The following is a 22813-nucleotide window of genomic DNA, read 5'->3' on the forward strand; positions in this document are numbered from 1 at the left end:
TCTTTTGCCAGGATTCTTGGCGTTCCTTATGGGCCAGTGCGGATGTCAGGACAGGACTCGAAGGAAAGGAATTGGGAGATTTGTTTCTTGGTCAGTCACGGGTGTTGAACTCAGGGCCTGGGTGCTGTCCTTGTACTTTTGCACTCAAGGCTAGTGCTCTACCACTTTGAGCCACATTGCCACGTCCAGGTTTCTGGTGGTTAATTGGAGATAAGAGTTTCACGGGCTTTCCTATCTGGGCTGGCTTTTAACTGCCATCCTCAGATCTCAGACTCCTGAGTAGCTAGGATTACAGGCGTGCGTCACGGGTGCCCAGCTGAATTGGGAGATTTGTGGGGACGAGCCATAGGCGGATGTAAAAAGTGAGGAAAAGAAGCCCTGGCAGAGTCACGTGGGAAAGCACAGAAGTCGGTAAAGGTGGTGGGATGATCTTCTTGGTGTGCGGACACTCTGGTTTTATATTTTAAGGGTGTGAAATTAAACTTTAATCCTAAATAACACACAATAATTTTTATTGCTCTTGACATCAGACTAAATAAAAGTTGCTCCCAGGTAACCTGCCTCTGTTTGGCCCAATTCAATCAATTAAAAAAAAAAAGCCAGGTGGTATCTGTTTTTGAGACCAAAACAGATACTTTCTGCTAAGTCATCCTGAACTCTAACTTACCTTGCGCAATGTGTTGCTTTGTAATTAAGTTAAAAAACCAAAGGATGTTTTGGCTAGAATAATCTTTCTTCAACCAGACCAGAGGTTAGACAGTGGGACCTGTAGGGATAGAATTCCTTCATCCAAAACATCCGGAACGGTCACTGGATTAATGTGCAACTCACTGGAGATTTTTGGTCCAGTTTGCCAAAGATTTTTTCATCTGTCCTTTTCCCTTTTCAATTCAGGTCAGTCCGTATGCATTTATTCAAGTCTCTTATTGAAAATGAGATGAAAAGTGTTAGAGTCCAAAGAATAAAGAAAATGGCAGATAAAATGCAAAAAAGGGATGAAATGTAATAAGAGAATAAATAAGTTCATTCATGGATAAAGAATTTATTCATGAATAAATAAATCCATTCATCCAACAAATGAACTTACAGACCTTTTATTTTTCTATGCACTGAGTAGGTAAAGAAGTGTTCAAGGTAGAGAGAAATATGTCACTCTTTCTATTATCTGGAAATTTTGAATTTTTTAAAAATTAGAAACATTTCCATTGGAAAATTTAAGTTCAATTTATGTTAGGCTCTTAATCCAATAAAAATATCAGAAAGCAATACACCTCAAACAATTTCCTGACATCTTTAAGACGTTCTGAAGCACTACCTGCGGGTAAGGGCGATACACCAGGCTGCCGCTCCTGAGTGTGCCAGCCCGCAGGTAAGAGGCCTGTGACCACTGGACAGGAGGCTGAAGGAGAATTAGGGTTGTGGGAAAGAATACTTGGCACAGTTGATGAGGAGTACATTGTTTTCTTTGAGCACTCAATGAACTTTTATTGCTTCATTTGGGGTGGGGGAGAATGACAATGGTGATGATGATTAAAAAAATGAAGTGACAAGTAGGAACACACATTACTAGGTTTTTTGGAGCACACTGAGAAAATCTCCACTCAGTCCCTTCATGTCCCAAACTTGGCTCCTTGTTGCTCACACAGTAATTGTTCAATGTTCAATGAAAGAAACCCCACGATGGAGCCTCCCGGATAGGGTCAGGGGAAGATGAGGAGCATTTGTGAAGAAAGATGATTGCTATGTCGATGACAGCATTTGTGAACTGTTATCCACTGTCCTCACCTTGATTCTTCCTGTTCCCATTAGAACCTAAGCCCTGTGAAGGCAAGGACTTTAAATAGCACACCGAAGGAGCTCAACAAATGTCCGTTGAATAGATGGGCGAATGGATCAATGAATATTTCTCATACGGTGGATAAAAGAAATGCTGGATCCAGTGCACCAGGACCAAAGAATAACTTTGTTCCATGATTTTCTGTGGTGAGCACTGGGGTAATGGTTCCTATCCAACCATCCATCCATTCATCCATCCACCCACCCACTCACCTACTCACTTACCCATACATTCTTTCATCTACCTATCTATCCATTCACTCATCTATATATCTATCCATCCATTCATGCATCACCCATCAACCCATTCACTCACCTACCTACTCACCCAACCATCCACTCATCATCCAACATCCACATACTCAGTCACTCACCCATCAATTAATTCATCTACCCATCCATTCATCCAATCACCCACCTATCCACCATCCATCCACCTGTCCACTCACCCATCCATTAATTCATTTACCAATCCACCTATCAACTTATCCATCCACCTAGCCATCCATTTATTCATCATCCATCCATCTATCCACCCACTCACCCATCTATCCATTTATCTACCCACCCAACCATTCATCCATTTATTCTGTATTTTCATCAAACATGTCTTGTTTTCTTGATACTGTGCTACTTGTTTGGCTTAAAAAGATATAAAGGGTAAGATATGAGTTCTGTAAAAGCACATGGTTCCAGTTCTAAGAGAGGATTATAAGGAAAGCAAGAAGAGAAAGGAACCAAGTAATCCCATATACATTTAAAAAAAGTCAAACAATGGGGCTGGGGATATAGCCTAGTGGCAAGAGTGCCTGCCTCGGTATACCCGAGGCCCTAGGTTCGATTCCCCAGCACCACATATACAGAAGACGGCCAGAAGTGGCGCTGTGGCTCAAGTGGCAGAGTGCTAGCCTTGAGCGGGAAGAAGCCAGGGATAGTACTTAGGCCCTGAGTCCAAGGCCCAGGACTGGCCAAAAAAAAAAAGTCAAACAAGCTGAGTTTCCAGATAAGCAAGAATTATAGGGACCAATAAATATGTCTTGACATAGTTCAACTTTCCATAAAAAGACACTACACATAGGGAGATCTAATTATGATCCCTTATTCCTTACCCTTATTCTTACCCATTGATGACAATGGGTACGATTGAATTTTAAGCTATAAGAAGCTTGCAGGTAACAAAAGAAATGAAACGAATGTTCGGGGAATTGTGAGGAAGAAGGCAGTGTGATTGTTGGCCTTTGGGGAAATATACTATGAAGTAGAACTGGAGGAGAAAGCATTTTCTCTCTTGAACTATATAAAGTATGTTTATTTATCCAATACAGTATATTTATCCAAGGGGGGTGGGGAGAGCAACTTACTCCAGTTTATACTAGTTCATGAGAACCAACAACTAAAATTTCAAAATTCTATGTGTTACACTTTAAAGAGCCATTTCAAGAAGTGAAGCTTAATACGATATCTTACACTGAAGAGAAAAGGCAATCAATACTCAAAAGCTATCCTTCTTTGGTTGTCATCTATGCTGTTAAGGTCTATAGGTATCTGGGGTCTGCATAGTCGCTTCGTATTGCATGAATCTTCCTAACTCTGGCATCACATTGCCAGAATAGAGACACATTTTGTTTTGTAGATGAAAGAAATGGAGAAAATGTTAAAGATATATATTACATTTTAAGTGGTAAGTCGACAGGCCTTCTATTATGAGTTAATACCAAAAAAATTAAGAAACATTTTTCTGACACTGGAAACTATTGACCAATACAGCAAACAGATTGCTCAGGTCATCGGCTACCATATGATATGACAAAATATGGATTCCTTGTTTTACCTTCATGCAAATGGTTGGCGTAGCAGCTGACAATTATGTCAAAATTACTTGTTCACCAGTCACACTCATTATTCAGCCATGGTTACAAAAATACAAGCAAATCATTTTGTAAGAATATTTGACTGCATGAAACTCGTGGTAAAGAACAAGTGCATTTAACAAGTTTTGTAAGTTGCGTGCTATGTGCTTCTTCTACCACTGAAATTTATGTTAAATGTAAGTACATATATTTATCTATGTGTACCTATGCATGCATTGACATGTTTCTTTTTTGTTGTCTGGCTTGTTATAGGAAGGCATTGTACATCCCTCCCTACCTCCTTGGTCATTTTTTTACTTTAGGTTTTTTTTTTTGGTGTGGGGGCAGATAGAGTCTTCCATTTCTGCACAGGCTAGCCGTGTATTAAAATCCCCATAGCTATGACACCTCTCATAGCAGAGTCCACAGGTGCCTGCTACCGTTTCTGGCTTGTATGTTGAGATGAAGTCTTAACCTTATCCCCAGTCTAGCCTCCAACCACTTTGCCACTGAATTGCTGGGATTGCAGGTGTGATCCACCTCACGCGGACTGACATGCATTTCTTGATGATGGAACTATGTTCTATAAGCAGCAGCGTTAGGCGTTGTCCTCTCTGTGTGAATTGCACATCGCATACTTATACAAACCTAGATGGCAGTGCCCACTGCTCACAAAGCCTATGGAGTGTACCACTGTGTGGACCGTAGCTGACGATATCACAAGTACCACCAGGGAAGGTCAGAGAGGTGTAGGGAGAGACCCCTGAGAAAGTCTGGAGTTTGGGTTGGGACATCGGTGTGAAGATGTTACTGTGGTTCTCTGAGACAAGGGGAAATACCCCGTACATATAGGAAAAATAGAAGTAGGAAACAAAAGCCAGGTTCAAAGGAAAAATCCATTGCATGCTGATGATGGGAGAAATCAAGGTTTCAGAGTAGGATGAGAAGGACTGGAGATTTCGGTTTAATCGTACAAGCTAATGACGCCTATTTTGAGAAGGTAGAGGAGATAGTCAAATTGGAGCAAGTGTTTGGTCTGGAAAGAGAGTAAGTGAAAAAAAAAATCCTGACAGGAAGGAAGTTCAGAGAGGAAATAACTTATTGTTAGAAAATGATTTCCACTTCCGATCTCAACTCCTTGAGTTAAACAGTGAGGCACATGAAAGAACGACGATTTCCAAACCCATCATCCTCAGCCATGTTCTGTGGGCGAGATAACCCTCAGGGAACTGGCTATCTTAAGAAGGCTATAGCTCATAATTTAGTCTGCTTACAGCGAATGGCATGTTATGTTTACCTTGCACTTTTACCAAGTTGCTCATCAGCAACCACCGAAGCCCGGCCCTTCTCCTGAGTCCAGCAGATGCGAGCTGGAAAGTTTGTTTTCTGCTGACCGTGGGCACGCGTGACTGGGCGACTTATGGACGGGACCAGAGCCATATCTATACCAGAAGGTGGCTCATTACCAAAGGAGAGACTCATTCTAGAATCACGCAGAGGACACAAAGTCCTCAGGGAGTCAAACCATGAACAACAACAACAACAAAAAAATCAGAACAATTGGAGACTTTTATGTCCCCTTCTGTTTTTAAAGTCACAGTCAGATTTCTCAGAAATACAAAGCTGTTTTCTGTTGCCCCCAAAGGAACATGGGTGATAGTGCCTGAGATGTTTTTCCTCCTATATGTCAAATATCTGGATAAAGGACTAAAAATGGTGAAGGACAAAGAAAAATAAGACCAGGGAGAAAATTAGAGATCAAGGAAATGTCCCAAATTTCAAAAGGGTGCATTTCAGAAATTACCATTGGTAAGGATGGTAGCCAAATCCTAGACATGTTCTACAACAGACAAAGAGATAACACTTGAACTCTTAGCTCTCAGTCGCTCAAAGGTCACAGTAAGAGAAGCAGCACTCAGGTCACGGGGGCGGAGGAACTCAATTCCCTTCTACTTAGACAATGCAAAAGGGCCAGGAGTGGGAGACGGCACTGCAGTGGGACCTGGGGGAAAGAGAGAGATGACCGATGCTGAAGGAAAGTGCTGGCCCTGTGCAGGCTGTGCACTGAAAAGAGGGGCTAAGCACAAAGCCCAGGTTGATGGAAGCAGGGGCCTAGGTAAAGTGGGGAGGATTGGTGTTGCTTCTTGCTGGGAAATGGCGACTACTGAAGGAGTTCCAGTCCTCTACAAAGAGTCTGGACCCATGAGTTGCACAGACATTGAATCCCATCATAGACACTCCCTTAACCATGGCCCTGAGCAAGTGAGGGTCCTTTTCTAAGTTTGCCCATAGCATTGACATGATCACCCAGCATGGAGGGCCTCCCTGGGGATCCAGTGAGATCACCTGTAGACTGGTGCATGGAGTAGATGCTCTGAAGGCAGCTCGCTAAAGCCCAGAACTAAGTTGCAGGAGGCTCTGCTTTTGGAAGTTACCCAGCAGTACTATGTGTGTAGCCTTGCTTAGAGCAGGTGGAAAAGCAGGAACTTCTTCTTTCTAAGGTTGCATCCCAATCGAAGCCAGCAGAGACAGCCAGGAGGTTGAGGGCAGAGACCCGAGCCCGAGACAGAGTGGCGCTCCCTGGCAGAGGGGGAGGAAGGGCAGCTGGCTCTATGGCATAAAGCACTGCTGGGCATCTGTCCCAAGGGGCAGCAGGAGGGGATGGTGAGACTCCAGATTCCAGCCGGGATGGCCAGATGCGTGGAGAAGTGAGGAAGGCAGGAAGGAGTTGTAAGGGAGACGCAGAGTGAACATCCAGGAACATAGAGGGAAGGGAGGGGCCAAGACTGCAAGGAGGACTGTTCCCATCCATTCCACAGAGGAGGAAAAGGAAACACAGAGCTGCAAGTAACCGTGATGAGGTCACACCACTAGTAACGGCAGACTCGAGGTATGACCAAGATGTTGGGCTTCTTGTTCTGAGATCTGAACAGAAGCTGAGATTATGGAGAAGTCACAATGTGTCAGACTGCAGATTTCTCACAGGGGAATAGTGGAAAGCTAGGAACTTGGAAGGGAACAAGATGACTTAACTATATCCCGGGAGACAGGGAGATGAAGATTACAAGGTAGGAGCTGCATTCACTGGGCTGGGCCTGCTCTAGGGCAGACTACTAGCCAGGGTACTTGATCACACCTCAGTCTCCAGGTCTGCATGACAGAGGTGTGCCGTATGTGTGAGGTATCTGCATAGCAAGTGGTACGTGCATGTATCCTTTGTGTGAGGTGCATGGCGAGTGTGTATACTCGGTGTGTGTGTGAGTCATGTAGAGGTGTGGGCCCACTGAGTGTGTGTGCACAGGCAGCCAGCCGTAGAATCTGCTTCTTTACATGTCCATGTGTGTCCGCAGTGTGCATTGGTTCTGTAGTTCGAGATGGAATAGGAGCGATTATCTTTCTCTCCTTACCTGGTGCTGGCGCCACTGGCATTTTGGAATGGAGCTTAGGTGGAGTTAACAGGAATGCTTGAGTGTTTTCCAGATGAAATAAATGGTGTGTGCACATGCACACACACACACACATACACACACACACTCTCTGATCATTCCCACTTCTAACGTGCCCACAGTTCAGAGACATGCTCTTCCCAGGACAAAGAAGAGCCAGTAAGTTCTGCTGTGGGAGAGACCTTGGAAAGCAGGAAAAACAAGAGGAATTAGGGGAATCAACAGTCACAGGACCCATCTTCTTCCTGGAGCCCAGACCAGAACCAACCAACCAAAGAGAGAGAAAGAGAGAGAGAGAGAGAGAGAGAGAGAGAGAGAGAGAGAGAGAGAGAGAGAGAGAGAGGCAGGCCTGAAGTCCAGGTTCAAGAGAGAAGCGTGGGCATGAGCAGAACTCCCGTAGCCTTGCCAGGCTGCAGGCAGAGGGGCTTAACGCAGATCCAGAGCATGAGGCTGGGCAGCTCAGTGGAGACAATTATACGGGGTTCACAGAGCAAACTGAAATCCCCACATATAACTTACTTGGGGCCTTTTGGGCAAGTCAATGAGAACACCTGGCTGCACTAAGATAAGGAGCGGCCCAACTCAATAAAAGCCCACATTTTGTGTTCTGCAGAAAATCCATCTCCTTCTAGGATGACTGGCCTCATTCTTACACGTGGATTTCCCTCAGCATCTAGAGACCAAAAATGTCTACCCACAGCAAGTCAATGGCAGACATCCCTCACTCCATCACCCAACATGGCACCTGGGTTTGGGAGTGGACAAGGTCTAGCCTGAGACTCCTAACTCTCCTGCCTCTGCTGCTTCAGTGCTGGGATTCTAGGCATATACAACCATGTCCAGCTAGGAGATAAGGTCTTCTCAGTGCTGTATTCCCCGGTATCCAGTACCGAGCCTGGAAGATGCTTACACATTGTTGAGATCAACGTACAAATCAAAATTCATGTGCTTTAAGATTTCACTTTTCTCTTGAAAACGGTGACATTGACCAAGACACATTATATTCCTAAACTGCTTTGTTGAATGGCAACTCCTTTGTACAACTACTTAAAAATATTTAAAAAATCTATTTTTTAAGATTTTGTTTTTCTTTTTTATGTCGACAGAATCTTGGATGTCTCAGCTGGGCATGGTAGCTCCTGTCTGTAATCCCAGCATGCAGGAAGACTTGTTCAGAGCCAATTTGGCCAGCCTGAGCTACATGGCTACATATCTCAACAATTTCCCCTACTTTGAAGAAAACAAACAAACAAACACAGAAGAAAACAACTATCACAGCTATCGACAAAAGAATCTTCGATGTCTCACACTGGAAATGACTTGAGAGTTGCTTGGTCTGTGGCCGCGGCCAGCATAAGAACTGGTCATCCAGTCATTGTCAGTACCCCAGACGAGCCTGGAACGCACTGTGTACCCCACGCTGCCCTTAAACTCACAACCCCCTGTCTCAGCTGAGATTACAGGCGTATACCACCACACCCAACTTTTCTTCTGCTCTTAAGGACACCTAAGATGACATTATTCTTTCTGATTGCCACATTTTCTTGTTGGTTTGTATCAAACATAAAAAAATGAAAAAATTAAATTCATACTATCCTATCTCACGCTGCACAACTGATTTCTTCAAAGTCAAGAATGAAGTTAAGGGGGCTGGGAATATGGCCTAGTGGCAAGAGTGCTTGCCTTGTATACATGAAGCCCTGGGTTCGATTCCTCAGCACCACATAGATAGAAACGGCCAGAAGTGGCGCTGTGGCTCAAGTGGCAGAGTGCTAGCCTTGAGCAAAAAGAAGCCAGAGACAGTGCTCAGGCCCTGAGTCCAAGGCCCAGGACTGGCCAAAAAAAAAAAAAAAAGGATAAAATTAAGAACCTGGGAGCTTGGAATTGTGGCATGGGTTGGGAAATCCTGTATGGAGTCAAAGGACAGGGACTTCGGCTGGGACCTGCTCTGTGGCCAGCTTTCTCTCTCCCAAGACTTCAGGCAGGAAGATTCCCTCCACCCCTGAGCCCTCAAAGGTCACCAGGTGTATTGACGTTCCCTGTACACGCGCTCCGACTGGCTCCCATCATTATCGTAGTCCAGGTGCTAACAGGAAGCATCACAGAATCTTTGTGTAGTGCAAATCCCATTGGGCATTCTCTGTTTCTCAGGTCTCAGAAGCTTTCTGCCTTCTGCAGGGAAAATCTGCATCCTTGCATGGAGCCCAAAGGTCCGCGGAGAGGTCCCCTGAGCGCATCCACCGTCAATCTCAGCTGCTCTGGAGATGTCATCCGTCCCACTTCCCTTGCTCTTCCCCCTGTAGGTGGCTCCCTCCTGCTTTAAGCCTTTGCTCTCAGCGTCGCCCACAAGTTAACTTATTTAATCCTGCCCACCCCCTCTGAAGCAGAAAGTGCTCCCGTTTCACAGATGAGGAAGTGCAAACACCCAGCATTCTGCCCACAGTTAGTAAGTTGTGGAGCTGCGTAAGTCCTTTAGCCTCAAATGGCCTCCTTCCCTTGGCAAACTTCTACCCGTCTCTTAAAGTAGGTCAAAAGCCAGCTGTTCTGGGAAGTCTGCCTACTCCCTGAATTTCACACCTCACATGGCACTGGTCACTCTGGCGCCACGGTTTGCAGAATGTCTGCCCGTCTTCCCGTCACTTCTTCAGAGAGGCCCCTCTCCTCCTCCCCCTTGAGACTTAAAGCTCTGCACCATGAGTCTGCCTGGATAATGGGACCCATTCGCGAATCACTGAATTATTATTCTCTACAAGGTTCTTTTTGCAGGGGTCATGTGGTACCAGAGAAAAGTCTTGCCAACTGCCAACCTCTGGTGATCAGATTTTTTTTTTCCTGTAAATACGAAAACTAGCAGCAGCTTAATTGTAGATGAGCTAATTATCACAAGCTGGATTGAGTCATGTAGTTTTCTGTAATGTACATTACCTAGAAGTACACAGGAGCAGACGGTTTTTAAATGGTTGTGCCTAGAGGCTGTCTTCTGGGCATCTTTCCTCTAGGATGAGGGAGAAGCAGATTCCTGGCAGAGCAGAGTGGGTGCATGGTCAGAAGGACCGTGAACTTCTGGAAGTGAGTGAGGGAACCCGGTAAAATAATCACCAGGAGGGAACACTGACAACGAGATGGTCATGAAATGATGGGATGGCAAAACCAGTCCTCTGCTGACATCTGTGTAAACCAAGCCGAGGGACCCAGCCTGAATTAACTATGTTTCTCCATCTTCTGTGTTCTCTCCACTCTAGCCTCTGGGACTGTGCGGACTTTGGGGTGATTGCTCCTCATGAGGGCTAGCTCATTTTAGGAAGGAAGCAGGACTCCTCCAGGGGCAGCTTTCCTATGCAAACCAACTGGTTCCAAGCCATATTCAGAACTGCTCCTTACCCGGCTCTGCATCTCCTGCCAAGGGTCTCATCCCTAATCACCTCAGGGCCGAACTAGACAATTTAGGACAGCTCCTGTACCATTCCCCCTTCTCCGTCCTCCTCTTCTTCTTCTACTGGACAGAAAAGGTGCAGGGAATTTAAAGGATTCATCCAACATCACACAAGAACTTAGCGACAAAGTTGAGCTCTAATCAGATACAGATTTGGGACGAGGACAAATCACTGAGCTTTTTCCCAAAAGATTTTTCAGAAGGCCACTCCGAGCTGTAAATACGGTTCCTTGTGGAACTCGGCAGCTTGCTCTGTGAAGTGCACACCATAGCATTCTTTTGGGTAACTAGGAGAGTGGAAGTAAATGTGCTTTCGGAAGTGCAAAGTGCAGGACCCATGCATTTAAGAGTCACCGGAAACCCACGGCCTCATTGTATATGATCAAAGTCATTATTAACAACAAGTTCTCTGCCTTCTGCCTTGGGAGCTCCTCAGGAAGTGACAGAAAGGTTTTACAATATCGCTTCATTCAGCTCCTCTCAGCAGTCCCATAAAGTAAAAAATAATCCCAGTAAGTAATTAGGTCAAGTTTGCATAGTTCACCTGAGTTTTACAGAGCTACAATTCAAATCAATATATTAGAGAGCCTGCCTCAGCCCTCAGTGTAAGAAATATTTGAGTAAAGGTTTGTCCTGTGTGTCTGCCCAGCATATAAACACATTCTAGACTCGGTGGAGTCTGTTTTTCCCTTGTGGGGCTCCACAATCATATATTGGTATATAGCAATATATGCTTGACATAACAGACAGATATACATATTAAGTGCAAACCTCACTGCTAAATGCTGGGTAGTTTTGCTTTATAAGGTATAGCAAATCCCAAACGCAGAGTATATTTGCACAAAAGCAGTGTCTTCAATACAATTGTGCCATAGGACACATCGCAAAGCATCATTAGGCTTTAGAGTCCAAGAAACAGCTACTCAAGTCCAGGATGGAAACAAATGAATGGGATAGAGGTAATGACCACTCTCCTGCACTGAAGATGTAAACTTTTGGGGGAGGGGGAGGAGAGCGAGAAGGGGGGAGGAGGGAGAAAAATGAGAGAGGAGATAAGATCGATAAGAAACGTACTCACTGACTTACGTATGAAACTGTAACCCCTCTGTACATCACTTTGACAATAAATAAGTAATTTTTTTAAGATGTGAACCTTGAAGGCATGGAAAGAGACACTCATAGTAATCATTGCAATCTTTAATGGAGAGCCTTCCTTCTTTGTGTCAGGTATTGTAGACAGCACATTTTATACCGATACAAACACCATTGAACAAGAGCAGTTAACCCAGGGAATTAAGACCCTCCCATAATCCCGAGTTCACTAGACTCTAACTCTTCATGTGTTTAGAAAACTCCTGGAGATCTCACAGAAACAAAGACTCAAAGGTTTGTGGGGAGCGGTCTGAGCGTCTCCATTTCTAGAAAATTCCCAGGGGATGCAGGTTGCTGCTGGTCTGTGTCCCTCCAATTCAGGAAGCAGTGAAGCTGTAGCTCAGCATGGTTTGATTAATCCCACCAGGAAATACACTCAAAGTTTTCAAGTTCCCTAAGTACCTCCCTAGGGCTTTTCCCTTTGCTGTAGAAGTTTTGGTTGCTTATAAGCTACTTGGTTTAGATATAGTTTGGCATGGCGATCCAAACAGTCAAACACAAGCACATATTTCAATTAGGAAGAAAGCCAAAGTTCTGATGTCACATACCTTCAGGAACTCCCTAGAAATGCAAAAAAAAAAAAACAAAAAAAAACAAAAAAAAACAAAAAACACCCACAGAACACTTCCTTTCTCTGGCATACACCATCCCATTCTTAAGTCAGGGCTGGGGAAGGAAGGCCAGCCTTCTGCAGGTGGTCGTATCATTTACCCGTGGCGTCCACACCAGCATTTTGTCCCATCCCTGTGGAATTCTAGCACCTTCCCTTGGAATGTGTGGCCATTTGAGGTTACTTAAACCTACCTCCCCCAGAATCGGATACGATTCTAAATACGCAGAAACAAAAGAAGCCAGGCAAGCTAATAGATAAATGGGGGAGGGCCTAGTCCCATGAACAATTCTAATACGGGGGCCTGTCACAGCTCTGGTTCTTGGGCAAATGCTTACTGCCAAGTATTGAATTTGGATTGAGAGACGCCTTACGAGACTCTATTACAGTCCAGGTCTCTCAATTTATGGAGGAGAAAATCTGTGGATGAGGCTGAGAGAGTAATTGCTGAAGTCAGTCTCCCAGCTGCTTCACAAAGGAGGCCCGGTTTGATATTTGCTGAGCTGCAATCCAGAGCTCCTCCTTCCAGTCCCTCATCTCTAAGTCAGCACCCCACAGACTGCTGCCTAGAAGTCAGTTTTGTCCTCATTGAAAACACTCTTTAGTCTAATCTCTTGTTAGGTTAATCAGTTTCAAATATTCAAACATCTATCCTAAATATTCAAATATTTTTTCAAATATATCAGAATATATATGTATATACACCTCTTTCTCTATCTTTCTCTCTCTATTATATATAATATTCACTAGGAGCGCAAGGCAATTGTACAGAATAATTAAATCCCTGCCCAAGGTAACTATGACTTGGCTCTAGTTCCTTTTGGCATTGCTTCCTGGGAATTAGAGCCAAATAATAGTTATCTTGGGCAGTACAGTAACTGCATTTTTTTTCATAGAAATTTTGCTTTAGTATGAAAAAAAGTGGACAGATTGTGTTAACTCTTGTGTGTGTTCTAACAGAATCGTGGCCAGCAGACAAGAGTTTTCAAATTACCTTCAGAGTAAAGAGTATACAGAAGACACAAAGTACATTATTTTTACTATCAAGAAGTGAAATCAGGGCTGGGAATATGGCCTAGTGGCAAGAGTGCTTGCCTCATATACATGAAGCCCTGGGTTCGATTCCCTAGCACCACAGTCGGCCCACGACTGCCCCCTCCCCAAAACAAAAACAAAAACAAACAAACAAAAGGAGTGAAATCAACCTTACGGGTCAAAGGTTATTTGGGACACCATTAACACTAGCAACAGACGTATAAACTGTTGTTTTTGAAGACATATTTGGAGAAGTAGTGATAAAGGATCACATGTACCATGGTTCTTTAGGCCACTTTAGAGCTAATTTTTCCTCAGTGCGTGCCTTTTAGTGAGAAGTATAAGAAAATCTTTAATAATTCAATATAGTATTGTTTTGTTTTTTGCTATTCCTAGGGCTTGAACTCAGGGCCTGAGCACTGTCCCTGAGCCTCTTTGTGCTCTAGGCTAGCTTCTGGCTTTTTTTTTTTTTTAGTAGTTTATTGAAGAGTCTCATGGGGATTTTTCTGCCTGGACTGGCTTCAAACTACAATCCTCAGATCTCAGGTCCTAAGTAGCTAGGATGACAGGCATGAGTCTCTGGTGCCCAGCTACAATTTAGTTTTTAAAGAGATGTGTCCATGAGGCTGGGAAGATGGCCTAGTGGCAAGAGAGCTTGCCTTGTATACATGAAGCCCTGGGTTTGATTCCCCAGCACCACATATATAGAAAATGGCCAGAAGTGGCTCTATGGCTCAAGTGGCAGAGTGCTAGCCTTGAGCAAAAAGAAGCCAGGGACAGTGCTCAGGCCCTGAGTCCAAGCCCAGGACTGGCAAAAATAGATAGATAGATAGATAAAACAGAGATGAGTCCATGAAAAACAAAGAAACAGACTCATCCTCAAGCCAGGTCTTCTATTTGCTACCCAGATAAGGATGGGCTGAGGAGAGAAGACCTTAAGAAGTATGCAGAAGATAAGGATGTCCTCACTGACATGCTTCCTTTGCAAACTCAACATTTTGTGGCAAATTTCCTATGGCTGAAAGAGTTTTAAAAATACCTCTAAAAGGGACTGGGAATGTGGCTTAGAAGCAGAGTATTTGCCTAGCATGCATAAGGCCCTGGGTTAGATTCTGTGGTACCACATAAGTAAAAGATTAATAGAACTTTAAAGAAAAGAAACCAAAAGGCACTTCTAAGTAAGTTTGAAGGTTTGAGTTTAAGAACAGACATAGCATTAATTCCCCCAAGAGGTTGCTTAGAAAAGTACATGTTATCCAAAGGTCTTCTTAGGGTGACCAGGCTTCAATATTCCCGTTGCTTGTCATTGCAAATCTCCTGGCTTTGCCTAAGTATTATCTCTTAATCCCTTGGCACCTGCTGAAGACTAACTGCACGCACAGCTGACACAAAACCCCATAAAACATGATGCTTTAGTAATTTCCTAGTTAAAATGTGATTTCATTTTCTTGACCAGGGCCAAGGTACAGTTTTCCCAGATGATCGTAAAAACTGTATTTTACCAAAAACCAGGGGCAATTTTTAACGTAATAAACTTCCAGCAGGGCAGATTTGCAAAATCTATCAAAGTTTTCAGAGACTAGGAGAGACAGCGATCCTTCCATGACATGAAAGCAAATGAGGCTTCCTTCCTGGAAGTAGCCTTGGGTGGAATGGTGCCTTTTAATTTTATTTTTAAATATATGTTTTTTAGTAGTTGTATCAAAGGTTTCCAATTCAACGCATCAATTTAGGAGTACAACGCGTGAAGATGTCCCTTTAAAAGAAATATTCCCTCTGTAGGCACACAGCCTTGTAAGAGAGTTTTGAAAATGCATAAAGATGATCATTTGCCCCCACACTAAAGACAAAGAAGGAAGGGAGGGTGGGAGGGAGGAAGGGAGGAGGAAGGGAGGGAAGAAGGGAAGGAAGGAAGGAAGGAAGGAAGGAAGGAAGGAAGGAAGGAAGGAAGGAAGGAAGGAGGGAGAAGGAAGGAGGGAGAGAGAGAGGCAGAGAGAGAAAGAAAAGGAAGGAAGGAAGGAAGGAAAGAAAGAAGGAAGAAGGGAGGGAGGGAGGGAAGAAGGAAGGAAAGAAGGAAGGAGGGAAGGAAGGAAGGGGGGAAGGAAGGAAGGAAGGAAGGAAGGAAAGAAAGAAGGGAGAGAGGGAAGGAAGGAAGGGAAGGAAGGATGAGAGAGAGAAGAAGTAACCAAAAAGAAAAGTTCATTGAAATGGATGCAAGTTCATCCAGCCTAAAACAATACCAGCAAGCCATCACCAAGCCTTAGAGCCTCCGAGCGACCGGAAGGAACTCTCTGGAACAATCCAGTCCTTCCCACCCTTTCAAGCCAGTCCTGCCCCCTGAGGATTTCCAGGAGGTCCACGCCGCCGGGAGTCTTCCTCCTCCCTCAGTCCAGGGAGCGGATGACCCGCCTGTCTTCAGCCCCGGGGCCCAGCCAGCCCCCTGGCTCACCGTGGGGCTCCGGCTTACCTTCCACTCTGAAGATGGTGAAGTGCGGGCGGCAGTGGAACGAGCCCAGCGCGTTCCCCGCGCAGTTCATCCACAGGCCCTGGTACACCCAGGTGGCGGTGATCACCGACGACGCGCGCGTGGTCACTTTCCACTCGTTGGAAGCCGTGGCAGCCACCAGGGCTCCGAAACCCCCGATGCCGAACACCAGCCCTGGGATCTGCACCCGGGACATGGCCCTCGGCCTGCAGAGCGCCCCGAGGACCGGAGGGTGGGGGGGGGGGGGGATCTAGGCATGCGGCCCGGGCGCGGCTCGTGGACACCGCTTCCCGCAGGGCGCTGTGGACGGGTGGCGAACCTTCATGCTCAGAGGGCTCTCGGGGTAGGCCTGGGGTGGGGTGGGGGGGGGGTTAGAACACACTCCCCCTGGCCGATGGCATGCTACGGGCAGCCTGGCACAAACCAACCTCGCTGCCTCCGGAGAGATGGACCAACATGGGGCAGTCGAATTTTTTTTTTTTTAATTTTATTTTGCAGATTCTTCTCTTTACCTAGCACCGGAGTTAATGCTTAATTCCCTGTTAGCCCCAAGCCCAACCAACCGTGCGACTATCAGATATTACAAAGTACAAATTTTACGGTAACACTGAAAGGTTTTTTGGTTTTGTTGTTTTTTTTTTTTTAAGACCAATTGGTTTGATTTTGCATGGTTTTAAAATGGAGCCACACGTTGGAGGGTTATTGTGATGATTATTTTTAATCTGTCAGCTTTTTTTTTTTTTTTACACACTAGTCTAAGATCTGGTTCATGTTGGTGAATGTACTTGTCACCCGTTAAACATAGCTGGATACGGTATTTCATTAAATGAACAGATCAACATGCATCTGTTTTCCTAGCGATGAACGTTTGTGTTGTCATGTCTCCTCCAGTCATGATTGGCGTGGCTAGAAGTGTTCTTGTGAAACTTTCCTTGTGCCTCAAAGCAGGGGTATCTTTACCACCAGGGTAAATCCTAGAAGTAGAATTGCTAGGATAGAGAAAATACTCATTGACCTGTGTATAATGATAAACTGCTTTGCTGTACATTTATATCAACTTAGAGTCCTTCTAGGAATGAGAAAGTCCTTGTTGTTCTACTTCCTAACTCCTGGTAGTGATTGTTTTTATTTGGGTCAATTTGATGAGCATAATGATATCATTACAAATGACTAGTTTTATACCTTTGATTACTGTAGGTGCCTATTTCTTGGCTAATTGTGTTCTTATTTACAATGAAACTTGAAACTTTTGTTCTGGTGCATTGTTTGATGATATAAATGTGTATGATATATGTACACACACACACACACACACACACACACACACACATATATATATGACAGTAGTCTTTCCATGATGATTATTTATATTGTAGATTTCTTCCCCCGGTTTGTGGTTTATTTTTAATATGACCATTTGATAAACTCTTCATTTGATTTTCATCAAAGCTGTGCCTTTGAGATCTTGAGATATTTCTCTTCAAGATCTTGAGCTATTTCTATTCAGTGGTTCGAATGGTCGCTTAACATGCACACACACAGGGGAAAAACAGTCTCTTCAAAGAACATGATATTTTTTTTGCCCTTTACTTCTAAACATTTTTAGGTTCAGAAAGTACCATGCCAAATTGTGCCATTTGGGTAAACTGATGACATCAAGCCTAGGACAGCTGGGGAACATCAGTTACAGAGAGGGTTGTGTCTGAACTTCCCTTATCTAGCTAAAGACTGACCCCCCCCACCCCCACCAAGGATGTACTTATCCTGGTCCCTACCCAGGAATATTGAACTCCTGCTTATAATTTTTCTCACTTTCCCCTCCCCTCTATGCAATTCTTATTTTTTTTAAATTAAAGCAGTGAAAGAATTACAAGGGTATAGTACACAGGGTGCTTAAAAAAATTACCTATTTTGAGAGAGATGAGGGCACTTAGAGATTAGGGTGACATCAAATTCATTGGCGTCTGGACTGTCCAGGTTTTAGCAGTGAACATCTTGTGTTTCTTCAGCCTGGGTCAAAGAGGTGGTCTCCATTTTTCAGGCTTTGTTGGGGGCAGGGGAGGATGGGGAGAAGAGACAGCAAACGTGATCCATCCCCTGTTAAAGACCTGCAAGGTCCCCGTTTCAACTTTGTCTTCTGCTCACACTGCCACCTGCTGGTAAGCAGGGAGTAATTCTTGCCTTGAGAAGCCACTTGGATGAGAAGCCTGGGAAGTCAAGTCCCCTCAGAACTTCCTTTCCCGATCTGCACAGGTTTCTGCTTCCCATTGTATTTTAGTACCTTGCTTCTCCAACCTAAGATGCACATGGCTGCAATCGCTGCCTCCTTCTCTTCCTTCCTCCCACTTCCTCTCCTTCTTTGCATCTCTTTGCTTTTTGTTTCCTGATTTTAGGGGCAGGTGTTGGATTGACCATCCATTCCATCCTTTTTTTGCACTGCACAAAGCTTCTCTCTGATTCATTCCTTTTTATTCCCATTCCCTGTGGTTATTTTTCTTCATACAACAGTAGCTTCTTCTTCAAGAAACTGTTCTCTTGACGTCATTGTGCCTCGCACGTATTCTTCAGAAATGACACATGTTTTCTTGGTGTAGGTTTTGTTCATTGGTAAACATGGGAGCCTGCAACATTTCTGTCTCTGTCTCTCTGAGTTGTCTATCTTCCTTGCTCGCCAGCATAGAAACCCATCTGTGGAGCTCTCTGCACAGCTCAGGAGTTTAATCTATTGTTTCTAGCAGCTCTAGCATGTTCCAGAGGGAGCATCCGCCACAATTATCCTGTGCACATCTACTCTGAGGAGCAGAGTGACACAGGAATTATTCAGGAAGTTAGGAAGCATGAGGGCTGGAAAAAATAGCTTGGATGTTGATTTTTTACCAATAATAATAGACTGTCCCATGTTACCCACTAGATTCTTGGTGACCACCATCCCCCCCCACAGCACATGGAAAATGGCAGTCCTGATTTAACTGTCAAGGCCTGAACTTCCCCTGACAGATACTTGAGCAGATACACTGCTCAAGCGTTCCCCTTGGGCTAGCTTCCACCTTGCTTCACATGAATAAAGCCACTCCTGATTCCATTGTGCCTTGGCCCAGCCTTCAGTTCTTACTGCAGCGACAGAACCACCGGGGCCCAGGCTCCAGAGGGATCTGTTAGCGCTAGGATGCCGTCAACTCTCTCTGTTGCTGCAACAACACTGCAGTGAACAGGTTCACTGGGACTCTCATGGATTTGTGAGGATCCATCCCCTTAGATGAACAGCCAGACAAAGGGTTGGTGGGGGCTGAGATTTGCGTTCGTGATACTTGATTTTCCTTCGCACCACTACATTGCCCTTTCACCCCATCCACACGCTCATCTCAGACGCCTGCCAACACTTTCAAGTCCTGGTAGTCTTGTCAGTATGAGCTGATACTGTTGATTAATTAATTATGAGTTAACCATTCTATCTCCTTTGGAGTACTGAGACCATCCATCTTCAGTGTTAGGATTGAAAGGCATGCAGTAATTCCTGCCATTGTGTTGTTTCAATAGGATTTGATTCTTTCCTGCTCTTCATTCACCTATCTGCTTCTCTGATGAGATTTATTGTTTTTTTCCCGTTTTCATGATTACATTTACCTTCCCCTTTTGTTTGTGAGGGTCCTTAAGAATATCTTCTGCAGTGCTGGTTTTGTGGCCATAAATTGTTTTACTTTGTCTAATGCCCTTCAGTTATGGCTGATACCTTTTTCTGAGTAATTTAGGTTGGCAGTTGTTTACTTCCAGTACATCGTTCTAAGCCTTCCTTGCCGAGAAACCTGCTGTTATTCTCATGTGTTTGCCATTAAAGTTGACCTGGTACTGGTCCGTTTTCAGTGTTACTTCCTAGTTCTGCAAATTCGGTGCTTTAACTATGAAGTACTTGTGGCTATTCTTTTCTCCTCTGGCCTGTTGCGTGTCCTAAAAGCTTTCTCCCTTGGACTCTCTGAATGAGGAGGGTGAGTAGCAAAGGAGAGACTGTATTCAGAAAAGCCAAAGTGAGGACAGCCCCAAAGAACCACAAGGGAGAAGCAGCATGAGTGTAAGGTGACAGAAATAGGAAAGATTCCAGCCTCAGTCCCAGTGCCCCCAGAGGTGGGAGAGGCTAAAGCCTCTATGACAAGGTAAGCCTGGTAGCCTCAACAACAGACTGGCAGACTTCACTGTGGGGGTAAATCCACACCACTCCAAATCCTAAACCCCACTGTGGTGATTTGGTGGAAGAGAAGATTTGGTCTTCCTCAGTGTGACAAGCTAGAGTCAAACAAGATCATCTGCTCTCTCTCTCCTCTCTCTCTCTCTCTCGCTCTTCCTCAGTGTGACAAGCTAGAGTCAAACAAGATCATCTGCTCTCTCTCTCCTCTCTCTCTCTCTCGCTCTTCCTCAGTGTGACAAGCTAGAGTCAAACAAGATCATCTGCTCTCTCTCTCCTCTCTCTCTCTCTCTCGCTCTTCCTCAGTGTGACAAGCTAGAGTCAAACAAGATCATCTGCTCTCTCTCTCCTCTCTCTCTCTCTCTCGCTCTTCCTCAGTGTGACAAGCTAGAGTCAAACAAGATCATCTGCTCTCTCTCTCCTCTCTCTCTCTCTCTCGCTCTTCCTCAGTGTGACAAGCTAGAGTCAAACAAGATCATCTGCTCTCTCTCCTCTCTCTCTCTCTCTCCTCTCTCTCTCTCTCTCTCTCTCTCTCTCTCTCTCTCTCTCTCTGAAAGCTACAGTGGAGGACCATCTTCAGGGAGGGCCTCCAGCTTGAGACTGAGGTGCTCAGTTTACATTAGCTGCATGCAGCCAGCCAGGCCCTGAGACAGCCACAACCAGGCCTTAGCAACCATCAACAGTGGATCAGGACTTTCTGGGCCACTCAGCTAGTGTGTGGGTAGCAGACTGCTCCTGGAGATGGACAAAGACAGGGAGAGGTCTTGACTTGGGCCCAGGAGTCAGTGGCCACACCCTGCCCAGTCTGAGCTCTTCATGCCAGGGGGCCATTTCAGAGCTCATATTACACAGTAGCCTGGGAGGTTTATAGATCAGAGAACAATTGGCAATCAGGGATTTCTGAGTCACTCCCTAATAGTATTTGGGTAGGAAACTCCCACCAGAGTCCTACATAGCTTGGACTCAGGTGTGCCAAAGGCTCCTGGCAAGAGCTAAGGAAATGAGAAAAAGCCCTAGGGGTTGGTGTCCACACACTGCCCACCAAGAGGAGTTTCCTTGTCTAAAAAACCAGCAATAATGCAGAATGCAATATGTTGTCCTCTGCTAGCAGAGAGCTCAGATTGCAGGAGCTACTGAAGTGTCCGATCTACATCCATCACTTGTAGGCAGCCTGCATCCAAGCAGGCCTGGAGACTAAACCCTACCATGCAGACTTGGAAAACAAGGAGTGATCAGAAAACAACCATAGAAGTGTCTGTGGAGAGAGTGGGCTTAGATGAAGGCAAGCTGGGAATTGAAAGAAGCAACTGGAGCTCAAGCAGTGAAGAGCCACAGAGTCAGGAACTCCACACACCCTGGCTAGCCCAGGAACAAAGGCCCGAGGATCGCCACAGAAATCCACCAAACCCAAGGCTAGCGGAGTGCTAAGCATTTAGAGCTATCAAGTAACTTTAGGGGTCTTGCTGCCAGGTGGGGCTGTGAGTTGCAAACACAAGACATGCACACACACACACACACACACACACACACAGCCCCAGCCTTCCTCCAGGATGATGAACTACTGGGAAGGGTCTGAATGTGCAAGACTTCCAGGATTCTATGAAGAGACCAAAAGTAAAAATCATGGGCATGGGAGAAGGAGAAGTACAGCAAGCTAAAAAGATTTTTTTTTTTAATTACACTCGTAAAATAATCAGAGGGGAAAATTCTCAAATACAGAGAAGGAAGCAGCCGTTCCAATACTGAAAGCTTTTAGGACATGCAGCAGGCCAGAGGAGAAAAGAATCACCCCAAGTACTTCAGTTTGTCAGCACAGCACATTCTCTTCAGTCCTGGGCTCAATGAACGCATCCAATATTCTTCAATCTAGAAGCCTAATTGAGGGTGGTGGGGGCGTGTTGCTCAGTGGTTGATCTGTTGGCTAGCCTGTTCAAAAGCCTTGGGTTCAATTTCCAGTCCCGCCTCCCCCAAAAAGTCTGATGGAGAAATAGTGAGGGTGCTGTCAGTGGTCAGAGGAGACAGGTAAAGCACCCACATTTCCCTTAGAGAAGCACACTTTACTCAGCGTCTGACATCAGACAGATTGCTGTGGTACATCTATTTTTTTATATTATTCTAATGTAATCATGAGCCACAATTATAGTTTTGCTGCAGGAAATTATCAAATGCCTTGCCTTGCCAAATGTGCTTTCATTTTGGCACACTCATTTGAAAGTGGCTTTCAAAGCAAATATAATGGACTCATTAAACTCGGTAAATTGAATCAGGTTCTGTTAAAGCAATCAGTACCCGGATACATTGACAAAACAAACCAATCCAAGACCGTGCTTGCATTAAAGAGTCCCGCTGAATTGCCTGTTGCCTTTCTCAACAAATGATTGAATGTATGATGCAAAGCACACCGGAAGAACTGGAAAGTTTAGGCTTATAGATTTGAAGTGAATTTTCTAGAAAGCCTCCCCCCCCCTTTTTTTTTACCCAGTTCTAACTTCCTACTTTCAAGTTGGTTATTAGGCACCAAGAGCAGTGAACCAAACTATTTGGTTTGGCTTTTTGCCCAGGATAGAAAGACTCAGGCCTTTCTACTTACAAATAAACAAACAAAATTAATAACAGTTGTTCTACGCATTCTTGTTTGCCAGAAAGTCAGGCAAGAACTTCCATTAGGTACAACGTGTGAGGGCCACTGTTCTCCTAACGTGCAATGTTGCCCAATACCCCGGCATGCTCAGCTGGAGACTCTCTCAGCATCCTCCTCCTGGGCACCCTGGAGGACGCATGGCAGCCAG

At 44.9% G+C, this 22813-nt stretch overlaps 1 protein-coding gene and 1 long non-coding RNA gene across 2 annotated transcripts in view; both read right to left on the bottom strand.

Annotated features, from left to right (window-relative positions):
* Positions 1-13807, bottom strand: part of LOC125348166 — a 35073-nt gene extending 21266 nt beyond the window's left edge. The window contains exon 1 of the long non-coding RNA XR_007210312.1: positions 13538-13807. This is a non-coding gene — a long non-coding RNA (uncharacterized LOC125348166). The remainder of the gene's footprint in view (positions 1-13537) is intronic.
* Positions 1-16105, bottom strand: part of Cldn10 (claudin 10) — an 84103-nt gene extending 67998 nt beyond the window's left edge. The window contains exon 1 of the mRNA XM_048341176.1: positions 15830-16105. Within this exon, the coding sequence (XP_048197133.1) occupies positions 15830-16043 (214 nt within the window). The 5' untranslated portion in view covers positions 16044-16105. The remainder of the gene's footprint in view (positions 1-15829) is intronic.
* Positions 16106-22813: the final 6708 nt, after the last annotated feature.

The sequence above is a fragment of the Perognathus longimembris genome, chromosome 3 (genome assembly GCF_023159225.1).
Source record: "Perognathus longimembris pacificus isolate PPM17 chromosome 3, ASM2315922v1, whole genome shotgun sequence".
In the NCBI taxonomy this organism is placed as follows: Eukaryota; Metazoa; Chordata; class Mammalia; order Rodentia; family Heteromyidae; genus Perognathus; species Perognathus longimembris.